This window comes from Pyrgilauda ruficollis, unplaced genomic scaffold, assembly GCF_017590135.1.
Source record: "Pyrgilauda ruficollis isolate IOZ18807 unplaced genomic scaffold, ASM1759013v1 scaffold1, whole genome shotgun sequence".
NCBI classification, from domain to species: domain Eukaryota; kingdom Metazoa; phylum Chordata; class Aves; order Passeriformes; family Passeridae; genus Pyrgilauda; species Pyrgilauda ruficollis.
In genome coordinates, this window is record NW_024508100.1 from 649,569 (window position 1) to 669,242 (window position 19,674).

The 19,674-nt window shown below is 43.2% G+C and overlaps 1 protein-coding gene across 1 annotated transcript in view; it reads left to right on the plus strand.

Annotated features, from left to right (window-relative positions):
- Positions 1-6,459: 6,459 nt before the first annotated feature.
- EIF2AK3 (eukaryotic translation initiation factor 2 alpha kinase 3) overlaps positions 6,460-19,674 on the plus strand; it is a 42,955-nt gene continuing 29,740 nt past the window's right edge. The window contains exons 1-2 of the mRNA XM_041458658.1: positions 6,460-6,856; positions 13,485-13,614. Of these exons, the coding sequence (XP_041314592.1) occupies positions 6,594-6,856; positions 13,485-13,614 (393 nt within the window). The 5' untranslated portion in view covers positions 6,460-6,593. The remainder of the gene's footprint in view (positions 6,857-13,484; positions 13,615-19,674) is intronic.

Below are 19,674 nucleotides of genomic sequence, written 5' to 3' on the forward strand. Positions count from 1 at the left end.
TCCCTGGGCCGGCACATCAGCCCTTGAACAATGGGGTGGGATTTCGACAAAGACTCTATTATCATTGCCCGGGCTTATCTCATCTCGGTGAGGCCTTACCTTTCTGTACAGAGCAGGTGACTCGCTGTTAAGAGCAGCACGTGATTCTTTGCAGTGGTTCAGTGGTTTCTGCCAGCTGGCAACGATTTTTCCTGCAAGTTACCCATTTTAAAGGGTAAATACACACATCTAGTGGGATATATATTCAGAGGGAATCAGACCCAAGCACTGCGCTCTTCCATGATGCAACAAGGGTAAAACTGAAGGAGCAGCTGACTGAGCTCTGGGAGACATTACAAGAGCATGTAGTGACAGGACAAGGGGGAATGGTGTTAAACTGAGAGTAGGTTTAGATTAAATATTAAGGGAAAAAATTTACTGTGAGGGTGGTGAAGCATTGGAACAGGTTGCCCAGAGAAACTGTCGCTGCCCCAGAGTTTAAAGCTAGGTTGGAAGGAGCTCTGAGCAACTTAGTCTAGTGGAAGGCGTCTGCCCACAGCAGGGGGTTGAAAACAGATGATCTTCAAGGTCTTTTCCAACCCAGGCCACTCCATGATTCTATGATTATTCTGTTCCGTATCCTAAGTATTTGACTGAAATGAAGAACAGTCACTAGGGTTTTATGCTGACCCAGGAAGCCCATCTTGGGCTTCTCTCAAGTCCCACTGTTGTGGGGAGTGTTAGTGCAGACGTGTGGGGTGATAAAGCTGTTGTACCCTCACAGCAACGGCTGATAGCTTTGGCTTGAAAAACATCTTGCAGTGCCTGGGGAAACAAACACTTCCACTTCTAGATAATGACCTTTCTGTTAGCAATTTATCTGAATCTGTTGGTGAGTTACAGCTCCACTGAAAGCAGAAAATCTTTCATTTATGCTGTGCAGAGCCTTGCCTGTGCACTAAAAATTGGTATTGGGCATTTTGGATACGGATCTTCTGTGAATTTCAGCAACAACCAGCTCTGTTTGCAAACAGCTCAAAGTCCTTTTGTACAAGCCTGGTTTTGTCCCATGTCAAAGCTTCTCCAGGAGCCAACTCTCACCCTGTGTGCTTCAGTGCCAGGAGGTGTTTGAACCTGCTCTGAACGAACAGACATTCCACCTGTCAAACGGCAACTACGAGGTGTTAACCCCCACAAAAACCACAAAGCAGCAGCTCAGCCTTTCAGGCTGTCAGGGCGACTGCGTGACTCCGGGTGCTGAATTCTGCATCTGAGGCTGAAATTACATGGTAGGAAAATTACATGGTAGCTGAGATAACAGCTTGCTGTTGACAAAAAGGGAAGAGCCCGCTCCTCACTGCCTTCAGTCACCATCCACACGCAGCCTGGGTACAGTTTATGCTGGTGCTGGCATTCCTATCACCCTGTGCCAGGCAGGCAAGAAAAGGCAGTTTCTTCTTGCCAGGTGAGTGAGGTTGAACTGGGTCAGCCAAACTTAATATATCTCTCTGAAAGGGAGTTTTGTAAGTGGCTTAAGCTGCCCTGGTCTAAGACAGGAGAAAAGGGGAAAAAAAAAAAAAAAAGAAAAAGAAAAAAGAGGATTCCCACCTTATGGTTACTGCCCTGGTCTAAGACAGGAGAGAAAAAAAAAAAAAAAAAAAGGATTCCCACCTTATGGTTCATTGCTTACCAAGTGCTGGCAGAGAGCTGCTCTTTCTGAAAGGTAAAGCAACCAAAAAAATCAAGGTCAGTTTTCCTTGACCTTTCTTGAGGAAGGCAGCAAGATCTATCAGGTGGGAGAGGGAAGGTTGTGGGACCATCTTCCATTGAAGGCTTAGCCCAGCCTGAACCAGCTGGAAAAGTGCATTCTAACCTGAGTGAAATCCTGGTGAAGGCACAGCCCCTCTGGGTGTTAGATGTGTTGATCCAATTAACTACTCCTCCCTCATTGATTAGGCATGAAACAGCTGAAATCCAAGACCCATGACAGTAAAACTTCACCAACACACTGGTAAAACCAAGTGGAAGATGGAGAATTTCCCAGACAAACTCTCTGGTTGGCAGTACAATTCCAAGCCCGTCTCATCCCTGCAATTTACATTCCTGCGACCTAATATTTTATCCTGCAAACTCCAGTTCAGTGACATTTCCTCTGAATAACACCGGCCTCCCTGCTTGTCTCTGGTTTGATCTACTCGGTTTTATTCTGCTTGTGAGAAGGCATCAGCAGGGGTGCCGGTATGCTAATTACAACAGATGCAGATTTTGGAAGGTCTGGATTCTCCTGGAAAAGGGAGGCGCTAGGAACAGCCCTGGGCACAGGGCAGCCACGAGGTGGCACGCTGGGCTTTCACTGCCGTGCCTCGCTCTTCCAGGAGCAAGTTATTCGGGAAAAGCAGGCAGATCTTCAGTGGAATTATGTAAAACACCATTCCTGTTAACATCCATCCATCCTGCAAGAACAGGCTTTGATTTCCACATAAGTGGCTAGTCAGATTCAAAGTTATTGTCATATGACTGAAATAGATCTCTTATGTCAGTCAGTCAAAACAGAATGGAGGATGTGAGTCATGCTTTGCAAAAAGCAGGAAGTTTGGTTTTGTTGGCAAAAATTTTTAATACAGAGAGAAAATTATAGGGCTGCACTGCCATGTTTGTCATAAGGATTCGAGAATAACGTTGTCCATCCCTTGGAGAAATGTTTCCAAAACAAGAAAAATAAGAGCTTTTGCATTCTGATTATTATTCATAATTCCTCGGCGCCACGGAATCTAGGAGGAGTCTAGAAAGAAACGTGTTTTCTGGTGAGAAGCGCCAGATCCTCCCCAAAATAAAAGGCTGGGATTGGAAGGCGGCTGCTCTGGGGCGGGAGGTGGGAGGGAACGCGAGGGAATGAGGTCATGCTCATGGGTGTGAGAGGGACACTTGCACGGGGTGGTTGTTGTTCTGCCTTAAACGTAATAAACCTTCATGACCCAGCGCAAAGGTACAAGGGCAAGTCTAGTCGTGACATATCCCGATGTTCTGGAAGTTTCTGGGATCTGTGGTTATGTCTCTGAGTCCCTCAAATAACCGGTGGGACAAGAGATAAGTTACTGTAGAAAGCATGGCAAGGAATCAGCTTTTCTTCATTGTCTAGGAATATAATGGAGTTTAAAATTTAACTAAATTTACCATTCAGTGTGACTGTTCAAAGCATCACCATGCAAGAAAAATGAATTTAAATGGAGACAGGTGCAGGGGAGGGCAAGTTAGAGCAGAGAGCCAAATGTGTAAGGGAAGAATAAAAGCCTTTGGCTTGGTTTGCTTAGAGAAACAAGGAATTTGATTACTCTTTATAAACATATGAACGGGTAGACAGTCAAGAGAGAGGAGTTCTCTAAATAAAGAAAATAGTAGCACAAGACCATATGGGTATAGTAATAAAATGTCATTTAAGTTACTAAAAATGATATGTGCCATTTGGCATGTGGCACAGGGTAAATTCTTTTGGACTTTGTTATAATGAAGGAAGTAAAAAAACCCAAACAAAGATCCCTGGATTGCAACTCAGTGGTTGGCTGGGGAGCAGTGTTTGTGACCTGGGTTTGCATACACCTGGTGCTCTAAAAGAGCTGTATTTTCAAATCATCAGAAAATAAGAGTGCAAGCAGGAAGAAAAAATTTAGGTATAAGTTTAAAAATGACAATTATGAGCTCTTTTTAAAGAATTCATTGGGCAACCAAAGAGCCACAACTTCAAGAGAGAAAAAACATTGACAGATCTTGTTTCATTAATGGACTGGAGAGTGTGAGTAAAATTCAAAAAGAAATAGCCAAAATGGAGAAAGCAGGAAATAAGAAAGTGTTGGTATAAATGAGAAGCTGTGAGAAGCAGAGTAGTTATTGGAAGTGAAGCACATCAAAGAAAATCCATAGCTGGCAAGGCTAAATCCCAGAAAACCCTAGAAGTGAATGGTACAGGCCCATTACTACATGGACATGATTAAAATGTCAATAGCAATGCAGAAGTGTTCATTGAACATTTATGATCTATGTTTGTAAAGAAGCAGGAAGATACATGTGGGGGGTCACTTGACAGTGGTGTGATTCATTTCAGTGCATTAGTGACCAATGGAGCTCTTGGCTTCCAGGGATAACTGTGGCCCAGGAGGTTGGAAACAGCTGACTGCAGAGACCCCTTGTGTGCTGACATTCCTCTTTATTGAACCTTGATTGACCAGGGCAATTCTAGGAGGCTAAAAAAGTGCCAGGTTGGTGCCTGTCCTCAGGAAAGGAGGCTGCATGATATGGAGGAAATGTAGATTTAATAACATCATATCTGTGGATAATGTTCTGGATAAACACCAAAAAAGGGTGTTATGTCACTCATTAAAGAATTAGTAATGCCAGTCAGAGGTCTAATAGAAATCTCATTTCATGCTTCTAAAAGACAACAAATAATTCAATTTCCTCCGAAAGGAAAGAAAGCTGTAATAAACTTTTAAAAGCATTTTTACTTAGAACTGCACAATATTTTAATTAAACAGGGTAATAAAGCATCACTGAAGAACGCATTAAACACTGGTCACAGAGATTATTTTTTTATAAGTGGTTATAAATCACTATTGAATAAGGCTACATCTAATAGGACCCTCCAGGATCATATGTGCTGCACTACACACATACGTAATCAATATTTTCATTAGTCATTTGGAAGTAAACACAAAATCAGCCCTAATCCAATTTGCAGATGACATCCTCATCAGTCGGCTGGTACCATCAGCATGACAAAGGACTGTTCTTCAAAATGTGGCAAACTGGGTCTGGAAAAAACTGGGGCAAAACTGACCCTGAAGGGAGCAATTATATATCATATATATCATTTATACCAAGTATACCATAAACAGACACTCACAGAATTACAGAGGTAGGAAGGGACCTCAAAGACCACCTCGTTCCAGCCCCTGCCATGGGCAGGGACACCTTCCACTGGCCCAGGATCCTCAGAGCCCCATCCAGCCTGGCCTGGAACACTTCCAGGGATGGGGCATTCACAATTTCCCAGGAGAGATCTGTGAACACATGGAGGTGTGAAAAATGCGTATTTTATGATTGGCTTTTGCCAAATATTAAAATGAATATTATGTGTGTTGTGTTAGAAAGTTATGCTGTATTATTTTTCTTAAGTAGTGTGTTAAATGTAGGTTTAGGTTATAACATAATGTTGAAATAGAAACTACGTATGTGGAATATTTTTTTTAAAGAAAGGAACGAGGTACTCGCACCAGATAGCAGCCACAGGACACCTAAATCTTTCAGAGAAAAATAATTTATTGCTCTATTATCAGAAGAAACTAACTTTTTCCTGCCTCACTCAGCCCTGAAGATGCCATTAGGATTAAGAGGAAGAAGTTGACACTGACCAGACCGGAATCCTTTGTTTGAATGGAATTTATGCATCCTGTATGAGGTGTATGAACATGCAACAGGCTATTGTTTTTAAGGACTAATCCTCTGTTAATGTGGGTCCTTTTTAGGGCTTATTTTGCCAGAAAGAGGTACCCGGACTGTCCATAATTCTTTGTTCTTATTGTCTCATATTGTCCTAATCCAAATTGTCCAAATATTTATTACCCTATTATATTGCTATTTTTATAACCATTTTATTACTATTAAACATTTAAAAATTTAAAAACAAGTGATTGGTGTTTTTCACAGAACACCACTTTAAGGTACCACAGGGGCTTTGTGGGGCTGCCACGACACTTGACCAAAGTGCTGGGGCTGCCGGTCACTGCCGGGGCTGTGTGTGCTGGGGTGGCGGGCACACAAAGCCCTCAGAAAGGTGGGGTCACCGGGGGTGAGGTCACCTGGGGTCAGCACAGGGCCGATTTCGCCATCAGGGTTACCTGTACCCCCACAACAGCCCGGGGGGCATCACCGAATGACAGAATCAATTCGGCTGGACAAGACCTCTGCGCTGGCCGAGTCCCACGTCTGTCCGAACAGCCCCAGGGCACCCAGCGCCGTGTCCGCCCTTCCCTCGACGCCGCCGGGCGCTCCCTCCCTCACGGCCCGCTTCCCGCCCGGCGGCTCCATTCCGCTCCGGGCTGGGGGGAGGCGCTCTCTGCGCCCGCCTCCCCCCCGCGCCGGGTGGTGCGCGCCGCTGGCCCCGCCCTGCCGGCGCCGAGGAACAGCCACGTCTCCAGCCCGGCCGAGGAAGGGGCGGGGCCGCGCCGCCCGCGCGCCGGCCGACAGCCAATAGGCGAGCGGGCCGGTGAATCATGCGCTCGCCGATTGGCCGGCGCGGCGGTAGAGGAGGGGGAGAGAGCGGCGTGGCTCCGATTGGCCCGGCGGGCTCTGTTGACAAACACCCAGCTCCTCCCCGCCCCCCGCCGCTGGACGCGCCAATCGGAAGGAAGCAAAGGGCTGAGCGGCGTGGCGGCTGACCAATGGGGTGCGTGTCCGCCTCGCAGGGGCGGGTGCGCGCGGGGTGCCGGTACGTGGCGGGCGGGCGTGGCGCGGCGGGCAGGGCTGCGCGCGCGGCGGGCGCCCATTCTGTGGCGGCGACAGCGGCGACAGCGACGTTCATGTCCTAACGGGTGGCGGCGGCGGGCGAGCCGGGCCCCTCCATGCGGGGGCCGCGGGGCCGCAGCGCTCTGGCCGCCTTCGCGTTGCTGGTGCTGCTCGGTGTAGCGGCGGGCGGCCCGGAGCCGCCGCCGAGCGATGCCGCGGCTGTGGAGGCCGCGTTCGGGCTGGGGGCGGCCGCCGCTCCCGCCGCTCTACCCGCTGGTTCCGCGGACGTGACAGTGGAGGACGATGAGGGCGGTGTGGCCCCTGCAGGGCCCGGAGAGCCGGACGCTGAGGGCAGCGGAGAGGCCCGGACCGGCAGCAGGTGAGCGGGAGAGGGCGGTGACTGGGGTGGGGATCAGTGCCCGGGTGAGAGTGCGGGGTCGGTGTCTGGGGTGAGGGTCGTGCCTGGGGCTGGTTGGGCAGTGTGTTGGTGCCTGGGATGGCTGTCGGGTCTGGGGTTCCTCAGGGGGCTCGGTGGCTGGCTGGGGGTCAGTGACCGGGTGGGGGTCGGTGTGAGGCAGCTGAGGTGGGGTCAGTGCCTGGGGAGGCTGAGGAGTGCTGGAAATCAGTGTCTGGGTCTGGTTGGAGGAGTATCACTGATTGGGATGGGGACCCCCAGTGTCTGGGACTGTTGAAGGGTGTCTGGGACTGGGCTGGGGGTCAGGGGAGGTGCTGGGGAGGGGGCTCGGCTCCGTGTGGGGCTCAGCGCCTCAGGGAGAAGGGTGCCGTGCCCAGGGGTGCTGCGGGGGACGCGAGTGTGTCCAGGCTAGGAATCAGCACCTGGGAGTGTTGGGGAGGGGGCAGTGCGTGGGAAAAGGGCTGCGGCGTCCCGGGGGTCGTGTGTGGGGAAGGGACCGTGCAGGAGTGGCCTTGGACGGGAATAGCGCTGGGATGGGTCGGGAGTGTCGGAGGGGGAAGAGGGGAGGAGGCAGAGTTGCGCTTGTAGGGTGATCGTAGACAGAATGGTGCTTGGGAAGCGGTGAAATAAGGGTGTCGCAGGCTGGTGCGTGGGGCTGGACTGTGGGACACGCGTGGAAGTGTCCCAGGGCCGGAGGAGAGGTGCAGGGAGAAGGGGTGGAAGGGATGAGTCCCGTGCTGGGGCTGGAGTACCGCTACAGGGATGGACGGGCTGGAGCGAGGGGGAGGCAGTGACAATGAGGAAAAGGACTTCGGGACCTCACCAGCGCTGGGGTGCTTGTTCTTTACGCCGTTGTTAGCAAGGAGAAAGCGTGTCTTAGTTCTTAGACAAACAAGCTGCCGGATGTCACGCTATGTGACATCTGGCCCGTCTGCTTACCCTGGTGATACCGCGTCTCGATCCCTTCCTTGCCTTGGTCCCGGTTCTGTGCCTGCGGGAAGGAGACCCTAAAGCATCTGGAGTCTAAACTCCTCCCAATACCCGCAGCTCACAGTTGTTCAGAGCACGCTGTCCTTTTCTGTCATCGTTTTGTTGTAAAGAAAATGCGGTTCCCCCTGAGTACTTAATTGTCTCTTCAGCGCAGACACTGGCGTGTGCCTGAGGGGAAGCCAAACATGCTAGGCAAACTGATGAACAAGTTTCATAATATAAGAAGGGGAAATAAAATTCTTAATAACTGCGTGTGGCAAGAAGCTCCGGCAAAAGGAAGGCTTGGATGAATGACTCAAGTGCAGAAATGTTACTGAGCTGATTCCAGTCTGTTTCTGAATTGGCTGTTAACGAAGAGATGATAAGCCACAGCCAGAGTTTAAAGGATGACTAAATGCCTGCTGTATTTGAAAACATGAAAATGAATAGCCCAAAGCTTGTTCTCAGTATGCCCAAGCATTCACTTAAAACAAGAAACCGGCTGATAACTTGGCACCCTGTTTTCTTGGAGGACAGTCTCACCAGTTAGCAACAGGATCATTATTTTGTGTATCAGGTGATCAAAACACCACCTGGTTTACTGTAATTCTACTGTATTCAGTTTTTGAGAGGACCTTGTTTATTTAGTCTAGGAAAATTTTAAAAATATATTTTCTGTATGCCTTCTAGAGCTAAATAGAATACACTAAAGATGTTCAATGTAGTAAATTAAGCCTGAGATTAAATGTAGCTGCTCTGTAATTGATTAGTATGTAGAAACAGATTTGCTGTCATCAAATAAAAATAGAATGGCTGCCTGGCCATAGTGTTTGTGTGCATTTATTTTTTTAATCTGTGTTTCTGAGATTTCCACTCAGCTAATTGTTCTTCAGCAATACACAGGCAATACAGAGGTCAATATAATCTGGAAAAAAAAGAACAAAACCAAAACCCCAACTGTCTTTGCTGTAGGCAAATGAATATAATAATCTTGACTTGTTTTGTTTTTCTGAAAGAAAATAGGAGGATTAGTGATTTACTGTGCTCTTTACATACAGATATGCAGGGTTTGCTGTTGGAATTAGAGTTCAAGCTTAGAGTTCAAATTTAACAAACAGCCATATCTGCAATGTCCCAATGGACTTTTGAGGGTTTGATGATTCTTTTAAACTGAAACAGGAACAGTGCTAAAATGTACCACCATGACGATGAGTTCTGCTTTGTTTTTCTAACAAAAACAACTTACTTGAATAAATGCAAAGTTTGGTGCAGTGGAAGGGTGTAGGTGAACTAAAGAATTGTTCCTCCCCTGTCCTGTTTACAACTGCCCTTGCTATCTTAGCCCTTTTGTTTGTGGGTAAATCACACATTCACTTCTTTAAGGTAGCTGTGCTCAGGCTTCTTGATGTCCCAAAGTGGGCTGTATTATTGTGGGATTGTGAGATATTGTGGGATTATTGTGGGATACTGACAAAGGTTTCAAGGCCCAGGACTGGCCTTTTGTCAATGTATGTGGAAGTTTGCAGTAGATATTTTGCATATTTTAAAGGGGGGGGACATTATCACTGCCCTGGAATAACAAGTTCCTGTCTGTGAGCAAAAGAGGATAGGAACTGGTAAGAAATCATTTTAATTCAGCCATAGAGGCTGTTTTTAGATGGTTGGGGTCAGAGAAATGTGTCCAGATGTGCTTTCATAGTGACAAATAAAATCTCACTGCACAACATTAGCTTGTTCTCTGCCAGCTGCTGCAATTACTGATATCTTTGTGCTGCATGAACTGGCCCCTTGCTTTAATCCTGCTGTTGGCCATCTGTAAGGGCCCAGAAGGGATTTTCTTTTCCTCCATCACAATATATTCTGGACCAGCAGCTCAAGGCAAGGAGAAGTGCAGGTCTTCATCTTGTTGATGATTATTTTTCAAGTGATGGATCCCGGGATTTAAGTGACTGCCTAATTTTGAGTTATTTCTTTTTGTATCTTTTTTTTTGTTCTGGCCCAGGCTTGTGGAGACTACTGAAATATAATTTTGTGGTATTGTTCATAGGTTTGGTTTTTTTCTTTCTTTTGTATCCCTGTGATGTGATTCACTCCCTGGTATAGTCTGCGATTTACTGTCAACAAGTATTGACACAGCCTTGATGCTGTTTGTCTCTATCCTCCTCACTTCCTTGGTGTTACAGTTGTGACTTTTGACCTTAAGCTGGGTAATATTTTGTGTTTTCCCTTCTCAGAAGGGAACCTGGTTTGGCAGTGTTCTCAGAAAACCTGTGTGTTCTTGGAAGCTGGCATCTTTGGTCGAGGCAGTCTTTCAGCTGTACCCTAGTCAGGAAGTGATGTTAATAAAGCCAGCAATAAGGTGCTGTTTTTCAGAGAATAAGAGTTTATCAGGCCTAACCAAAATAGAAACTGAGTCAGGAGTTCCTTTTGCTTTTAGTTTGTCAATCAGTTGGCCCAAAGATGCATCAAAAATACACTTTTACAGTTTAATGTGATGGAATTACAGGAATTGCAGCCCTGACATCTTGAGCCAGCAAAGGCTGACAAACAGGTGATTGAAAGGACTCTATTCTGGAACTGTGGCTGTATTCTTTTTGTGTTTCTAAGAATTTGATGTAAGAATTTCCATAATACACTGCAGTAAGCCCACAGTGGCACTGTGGACTGACAAAAAGCAAGTCACCTGCCTGTTTGTTTTTAAGCTCTGAAATATTTTCTTGCTTTTATCATAATGTATGAATTTAGTACTTGACTAGACTACCTGAGTAGCAGAAAGATCTCTTGTCACCACTTGATGCTCCCAGTACACAAAGCTGCAAGCACTGGAATCTCACAGAGAAAGGGAAGGGAAAATCTGACAGTGAGAAAGTGTAACACCAGAGAGAGTGTTGGGCACAAATTTCAGCTCTTACACCAATTAGAGTTCAAATGCTGGGGTTTTAACTTACTGGAGTCCATCAGAGAAGAGGAGAACAGGTATTAAGAATTTAACTCATAGACAAATAAGAGTAAGGAATGAAGGATTTTATCAGAAGAGTGAGGAGTTTTAGCTCTTTTTTCCTGATATGTGGTATCACTGAAGAGCAAGATGAAGTTGGAACCAGAAATGTGACTATTTACTTCAAAATGAATTAGTTATTTAAAAAGCAGAGAGAAATGGATGTTTTTCTTGCACCTAGTTCCAGTTCTAAAGGTAGCCACACCTAAGATTTAGATATAGCTGGGCTGGTTCTGTTCCTCTGTCTCAAGGACGTGTGTGCTCAGTAGGTGAAACAAAGTCCATTCTCCAGCTGGGGACTAACCCTGAGTGCCACTGCACCCAAGAAAAGCCAGGATCACTACAGTGTGCAGAAGTGGTTAGTTAAACCAGTTCCTCCAAGTGCTGCTTTGTGCTGCTGGCACAAAGGTTCCCCACACTCCTCTCCTCTTTCCTAATCAGCTAAACTTAAAACTGAAGTGTGGTTACAGCACCCTTTGGGTGGCTGGAGGTCAGGGTGCAGGTACAAATTCCAAAACCACCGTCTTGAGTGGTGGTGGAGAGCCTTAAATAGTGAAGTAACGCCTAGAGAAGCTTGAGGTTTGCATCTTGTGGGGAAAGATAATACAGAAACGTAAGATACAAAGACATGAAACATTTGTTACTTGAGGGAGAAGTCAAAGAGGAAGAATTAAATAAAGGAAAACAATGGGAGCACACGGGAAGAAAACATTTCACAGTGTGATTTTAGGATTTGTCTTCTCTGCAGTATGGCTGCCAAAATTCCCTTCATTCTAGCTGTATTTCTACCTCTTTTTATAACCTAGTTGTCAGGAGGATCAACATAAAATTTAAGTAGACTCACTTGGAATAATATTTTCTTATGCAATGCTAGAGGGTTTCAGATAAATTGCTTTACCATAAAGCAAACAGATTGTGTTAAATATGTGTCCAAGGCCTTTAGTGTGTGAGCACTTGTTTACAGTACTTGAAAATAGTCAATCTCCTGCAATCTGGTTTATTATTAACCCAGTCTACATTTCTGTGCAGTTGAAAAAAGCATTTGTAATCAGCTTATAAAAACTTAGGTCTTCTACTGTGCAAATATTTGCACAATTGGTATTTTTCTAACAGTTTCTTAAACTTAACTTTTGGAGGAATTTGATGCTTGGCCACCTTCAGAAGTAGGAGCTGCTATGGCATTTTTGGAACAGGTTAAAGATCCTTTATTTTTCTCTTTATTAGTAGTGTAGTGCTGTAAGCATTATAAAATCCTATAAATTGTGTGGGTTACTTTAACATGTAAAATGGCCATGTTTTACATGACCTTTGTTAGAGGTGATGTCATGGGCCACTCTCCCTGAACATGTTTTTAGATCATGATTTCGGTTTTTCCTTCCTTAAAGCAAACTAATAACCCCCATGATTTCTTCCCTAAATTCCTTGTTACTACACCATTGACTTTGGACAAGTGAATATATTCTACACAATAATTTATTGTCCCATATTGTTTAAAGTAAAGATTAATATACATGTCTGTGTGTGCACTACCAGCCTTCTGCCCTTTCACCCTCACCTGAAACTGGTTAATCTCCCCATCACTTTATTTGCACAGTTTCTTATTCTCATTGAAATCAGTGACTATAAAGGTCCTTCTGGGTCACTAGATCCAGCCCCCCTCGGTGCAAGCAGCCTGTAAAGTGATCAAGTTCTGCTCCCTCTGCCTTTGAAGATTGGTGAGCTGCTGCAAGCCAAACTGACAACACAATCTCAGCTTTTTCAGGTCAGAGAGAAACAATCTTCAAGGAAAAAAAAAGGCCTTTCAGAAATGCCTTGTCAGTGCTTTGTCTCTGATGTGTTATTTTGTTTGTTTGTTTGTTTGTTTATTTTAATACTGGCGCTCTAGCCCAACCAGAAATGCTTATTCTAATTGTATGGCTCTGTAAGAAACAAGATTTACTGAAACTGAGGAGCTTCAGGCACCGTGAAAATCTGCAGCCAGCCTGCCATGGCCCTGTATCCCCAGACATCAGGCTACTTAAAGCCCAAGCTGCAAAACCCAGTTTCATTTCTTTGTGTTCTGCAGGTGTTGGAGGTTGTTTGTAGTGGCCTGTGTGTGCCTTTGGAGGGACTTGTTTTATTCAGAGATTTACAAAATATCCCAGAAATTTGATGTTTAATCCAAAATCATTGAAAACTTCGCTGCAATTTAATATTTCTTGCATCTTGGTTGGTTGGGCTAATAGTTTCAGGTTGAGGTTGTTTTGAAAGAATGTATTTAAAGCTCAGTTTGGAAGGGACTGGAAGAAGTGGGATCCATACTGTTTGTATAAATATCTCCAAAAAGATGATCTCATTCAGTATTGTTGTGGTAACATCTGCATGCAAGAGCAAAAAGTCAACTGCCTTCCCCTGAATCTGAACTCTGAAAGTGTCTTACAACACGGAAATTAGTTTCTGACATCCAGCCAGAGACTTCAGCTCTTCCACTCTGTTGTTGGTCTGGTAGAGCTACCCAGTTGAATTGCTTTTCTGCAGAATATAGAGACTTAAGGGTAGGAGTTGGATTTTACTGAGCATGAAAGGCAGCTAATAGGGGAAGTCCATCCTGCTGTAGTTCTGACTGTGAATGTTTCCATCTTGCAGATCTCTAGTAATTATCAGTACTTTGGATGGACGAATTGCTGCACTGGATCCAGAAAACAGTGGGAGGAAACAGTGGGATCTGGATGTGGGATCAGGTTCTCTTGTGTCATCCAGCCTCAGTAAACCAGAGGTAAGGCTTCATTTCTTTCCTGACTAAATATTTTAAAATGGAGTTGTCTGTAATAAAAGGAATGCAGCTTCCTCCCTGTTTGGTAGATGTTAAATAATGGAGCAAACACTTAGAAAACTTTGTCAGTACTATTCTAAACTTTTGGTTTTGAGTACTTACATCATGTTGCCATTTCAAACTGGAGTGTGTCAGCATTTCAGCCTTGGGGTTGACGTATTTGATAACTATCAAACTAGATGATGTAACTGAGTTGGGGAATTGTGTGTAAGTGCTGATTGAAAACAAGTTACTTGTAATTTCAAGCAAATGAAAGGATCATCTGCCTCGTATTACTAGACTATGTCTTGGCAAGTACTGGCTTTTTTTTTCCCTCAAGAAAAGCAAAAGTCCTTGTGACTTAATAAATGAACAAAGGATTGTTTTGGGTGTTTTATACTAGATAAGCAGGCTGCCTGTGAAATAGAATGTGTTAGCAATTAAACAGAGTGCTGAAGGTCACCCTGAAGTACTGAGTGGTAGAGGGTTGCATCACTTCTTGCTGATGAACTGTAAGAAGAAAATGTAGAGTTTAGTTTCTTTGTTTGGTACTATTGGCCACCATCAGTTTCAATTAACTAGGCTAAAAATTAGAAGGAAGTTTTTTTTTCCTTTTTTTTCCTTTTCCTGCACTGGGGAGATCTCTGATTCATTCTCTCCTAGAATTAGGAGGAATAAAAACCCCAGCAAAGAATGATTTGTTTGGTGCTATTGGCCACCATCAGTTTCAATGAACTAGGCTAAAAATTGGAAGTTTTTTTTTCCTTTTTTTCCTTTTCCTGCACTGGGGAGATCTCTGATTCATTCTCTCCTAGAATTAGGAGGAATAAAAACCCCAGCAAAGAGGTAATTTGGGATGATAACACACCACAGACGTACACAGTCCTTCCCTGTCAGGGGTGGTTGGATTTGATGACCAGTCCTGTATCATGCTTTTGCACAATGAGCATCAGAGAATGAAAGTTGGGTTCAGGATTATTCAGACTGCATGACTTTCCTGCTTGTGGTTCTTTGTTGCTATCTGTGGACATGACCTTTGTTTTGGTGTAAAGAAGGCAAAGGAAAGATGTGATCTGTTGCTGTGGGAATGTAAGTATGAGAGCTGCTAATGAGTATCTCAGGTTGCAGAAGTAATATGAATGTTTACTCAAGTTCCTTTGTTTCTGAGAGAGAATTTTATTTATGGGTGCAGCTTTGTGAGATTTGTTCAGGTGTATTTTTGTGGTTTAGCAAAAACACTGTAGGAAAGAAGAACTTTCCCCCCATAATATGTTCAAGAGCACTGAATTGTTTAAGAACATTGAAAAGAATACTAGAGAACTGTAAAGAGCTCTGTGAGGTGAAAGATGTCAGTGATTGTGTGATCCTTCACAAATGTTCTCAGCAGTAGATATATAAAATACTGGTCTGTTACCTGTTGCTGCAAATAGTTTCTGATGACCACATGAAAACAGAACCAGTGGTTATGAAAAGCACACATTTGAAATCTGTGCAAATATAACTTTGTTGTTTCACTACAAGTTAAGTCACAAGCCCAGGTTTTTAAAGATTTTGGGAGTGCAAGCATTTCTAATGATAGAAGTGTTTTTGCAAATATAGATTTTGTCACTCAACTGTCTGTCCAGGGTTTTGATATTTTTCCGATATGATATGCCTGTAGAAATGAAAGGTTGGGGTTTAGACAACAAAAATTGTAGTTTGTCCATGTGGTGTTTAATTCCCTTCTGTGATTACAAGTCAGTAGGTTGTGGCAGTCATAAAAATACATTTTTAAAGAGCTTTTGTTATGGATAGAGGAAGTTGGACTTTCAGATAGGCTTTCAGATAGTTTCATTTCTACAGCTGTGGCCAAAGACACTGAGGGATTTTGGCAGTTATGATGCAGAGCCTATGAGATAACTAATTTTGGAAGGAAAAGGTCATTTTGGCCTTTTAGAAGCTGTTAAGTGTTATGAATATGGGCCTTTTTAGACTTCTTACTGTCATGTAAACAAATGCTGTTAAAACAGAATTTAACAAGAAACATGATGAAAAGTGATGAATACTCTGAATAAACTGCATTTAAATGTTTAATCTGCTGTCAGTAATCAGCTGAAAGACTTCATGCAGTGAATCTATATACCTACTTGAGTAATTCACCTCATGAAAATTGCTGGAAAATTCTGGTTTGGGTCAAAATACTGATGTGGGCATGTGACCTGTTGAGTTTTATTCTCTCAAACTGAGTCTTGAGGATTTTCCTTTCTCTTCCTGCATTTTTGAAGTAGCAAAGGTTTCTGTGCTAGCAACCACAGTATTCATCATAAAGCAGTAACATTATGTAAGTTGTTAAATTACATCTTCTTGCAGGAAATGGTAGATGAGAAACTTTGTGTTACACTTGCAGTGACAAAGATTTGTGTTCTTTCAGAGCAAGGAAGGTGTGTGCTGCTGGGTCTTAATTGTTTTGATGAGGGTTTTTTTAAACTATCTCAAGTGTGACTATAATGAACTGTAGTTCCAAGTCCTGATGCAAAAGCATGAATTTAATTTCCAAGTGCCTTTTAAGAATAGACTTTAGATCTTCAAACTTTCAGTGTTTAACAGAGCTGTAGTTAACTTCCTTTACCTAACTATAAAATGTCAACCTGGCTGTCTGGAGCTCGTGTGTTAATTAGGAAAGTGAGGCAGTGAAATTTCAAATGTTCCAGCAGCTCTGTCAAACGCTTCAGATCTTGAAACTACTGCTTAAGACACTGACAAGTGAGATGTTCATCATTTGTCATGTGAACCAGATCAATTAGAAAGGAAAGGCTGCTGAAGTATTAATTGTGTGTCTGGATAGCTAAAATGCTAAAATTCTTTCCTTGGCTCTAAGCTCCAACATAAACAAATCATGGTTGGGGTGCCAATGCTGAAAAGTTGACTCTGCAGTTCAGGCTTGTGTGTGAGAATTTAAAAACTGTTTCCCTATCCATTGTTTTAAAATGGAAAACCTTTCTCTATAAAAGCCTGGTTACAACTCCAATGTTCCTGTTACCTGCACATAAAGATTGCCTGATTAAATTCACAGTAAAGTCATTGAATCACAACTTTTCTAAAAGGGAGCTTAATTTTAATAAAAACACTTGCTCTTTAAAATTTGGGTTTGTAATTAATACACTGTCCATACTTAGAAAAGAATACTTCTGGGAGTAGCAGCGTGTTGAAATAATGATGCTTAATTATAGTGAGAGAACTGCTTCAGAAGCAGTGGGAAAGGTTCATAGCACATAGTTTGCTGATGAGGATGATTAATTCTTCTACCTGCAAGCTTTATACTAAATTACTTAATGGGCACCAATCAGAGTTGTTTCAGTGCTCTGGGCAGAGGCTACACTGGGATGGACTCAATAATCAAGTACCTGGTAGGCTTGGGCTGTTACAGACTAATCCCTAAGTAAGCATCTTATTTCCTTATTTGAGACATTAAAGATCATGGGACAAAATCAGTTTCAGCTCACAAGGCTGACATTTATAGCAGAGTAAACATACCATTGTATCCTGGAAAAATGGAATAATGTGATTATGCCATGTCACCAAATCTGTCAACATCCTTATTCCAATAAAGACTGTCATGACCTTTGTATTTCATTATGTGTATGTACGTATATAGAGATATATAAACATAAATATATCTTTTTTATTGTGATAGCCACATGAAACAAACTTTTCTACAAACTTAGACATCTGTGTCATCTTTTTTGGACATAGAAGTGGCGTATTTTTATGGAATAGCCTAGTATTATGGTTTTTTTCTCAAGAGAAATCTGAAGAGGTGAGGAAGTTTTATACTGAAGTCATCTGAAAACTCACTGCATTGTTGATGAAGTGAACCCATAGAGACTTTGAGCAGATTGTTCCTTTTTTGCTTAGAGCAGTGAGTTGGAAAAGGATTTTGAAATCTCAAAAAACTCCACTAGTGACTGCATTTAATGTACAGTATGAGTGTATCTTCTTTCTTTTCCCCTCCCTTTATCTGCATCATTAACCCTTCCAAATTTTCAGTGCATTGCTTTCCCAAAAGTAATACAGAATTCTGCTGTAAGTGTCCAGACACATGGGACTCACTTCGAGGTACTGACTTGCCTGCACATTGCTGCACTTTGGATAAGGCAACCTCTGTGCCCAGACAAGCCAGAAAAGAGCCCAGATCTGTTTTAGGTTGCTTTGGGAACACAGGAGGAAACTCAGCAATTCCCATCCTTTGACCTCTTATACTCTGGAATAGAAGAAAATACAAAATCCACACTGAAATGGGTCAGGGCAAGGCAAGAGGTCAAAATGCTCTTTGAGGGGCTTGAATTGTGAATTCTGTTATGTGCCCTCCCAGAGGTTCAGGGAGGGTAAATCATTTAAGTGTCTTTGAAAGAACTAGGAAAGTTTCACCAACCATTTAGGGCAGTATTTTATTAGTTTGAATAAAACTTATGTGTTTGTCTGGCTCATGGCTTTCTATTATAGTTATTTTTCGGTTGAGTCACTGTCTGTAAATACCATCCAAGGAAAAGCTGATAGTGTTTGTCTTGGATATGGGTGGGGAACACTTAAGACTGTCAGACACTTGAGTGTTTTCACTGAAGAGGTTATTATAGCAGCTGTTAAATGCAGTGATGAATATTAGGAATTTATATTAATCCTGCATAAAATTTTTTCTGACTCTGCTAACATTCACTGGCCAAACAAAAAAGAGATGCTTCTGAGAAAATGTCTTTGTTCTGAATTCTGCTTAAAAATTAATGCCTCTGTCTAGTTCACTGTTAGTAATTTTAACTCTTACTCTTGGGTGCATCTTAAAATTAGCATCTGGAATGGGACAGCCAGCAACAGAAACAATCTTTCCTGTTTAGCACTTGGAAGAGTCTCCGTGCACCATCCAGGCAGCTCTCAGGAGAGTCAGACTTTCATATACATAGAATAGCAGGTTGGGTCTCTGAGGTATTTGAGTGTGTACAAAAGGTTTTTAAAGAACAATTCTACTCAACAAAAAAGAAAATTTGTAAAATTACTTTCTGGTTGTAATACGTTTTGAGCAGATGTAAAGCACTGAATTGCCACTCTTCTCAAGCAGGCAGAGTGTAAATCAGTGGTCTGGTTCTTGAGGTGACTAACCTGAGGAAAATATGTTTCCTTGTAGGTAAACTGCTATCATTTTAGTTGTCTGGAAGAGTATTCTAGTGTCCTGTAGTGACCTTTATTTTTGTGTACCACTGAGACATGTAGAACCACCAGATGCTTAGATAGTTGGAGGTGTCATTCCTGCAGAGAAAGACTGGCGCATCAGCTGGTTCTCAGTCACACAGGTTTTCTATAACAGACATGAAATTAAACTGTGCTAAATGAAATACAAGATGTGGGGATTGATAACAGTCGTTTTGTTGTTGAAGGTTGGAGGTGACCAGTTTAAAACTGAGAAAACTGTGTACGAAGATATCCCGTGACAGGGAATCAGCTGCCATCTCCATTCCACTGCAGGGGAAGGAAATGTGATTCCGGTGTTGCCTGCGGGTAGAGAGAGACAGATTAGTGTCTTAAATGGTCCTGGAAACGCTCATAATGAATAAGAAGTGAGTGTCCAGAATTGTACTTCAAAGGAAGATAAATTCTAATTGCAGTTGAGGCAGAGAAGGCTTATTAGAGCCATCAAGGGGAGTGGAGCCTGTCTTTTGCAGGAAGAGAATGGACGTGACTATTCTTTAACTGCATGGATGTATTCCTGATGGCACAAGTGGTTCTTTTCAGTTCTGTTGCTGGAAACACACAAATGTGTGCATGAAGAGGTGACAGGCTTGGGAAACTTCACTAGAGAGACCTGTGGATTTCTGAGTACAGATTTTTGTTGCTTTCCTGATGAAACTAAAACATAATTTACAGTTTTCCTGAAAATAAACTTCTAATGTTGTTTAGTGGACAAAAAGTCATCTGCAAAAGACTAATTGTTTTAAAGTACCCTGATAGCTGGAAGCTGTGCTTTTATGGGAAGCACACCCAACTTTTTACTAGAAA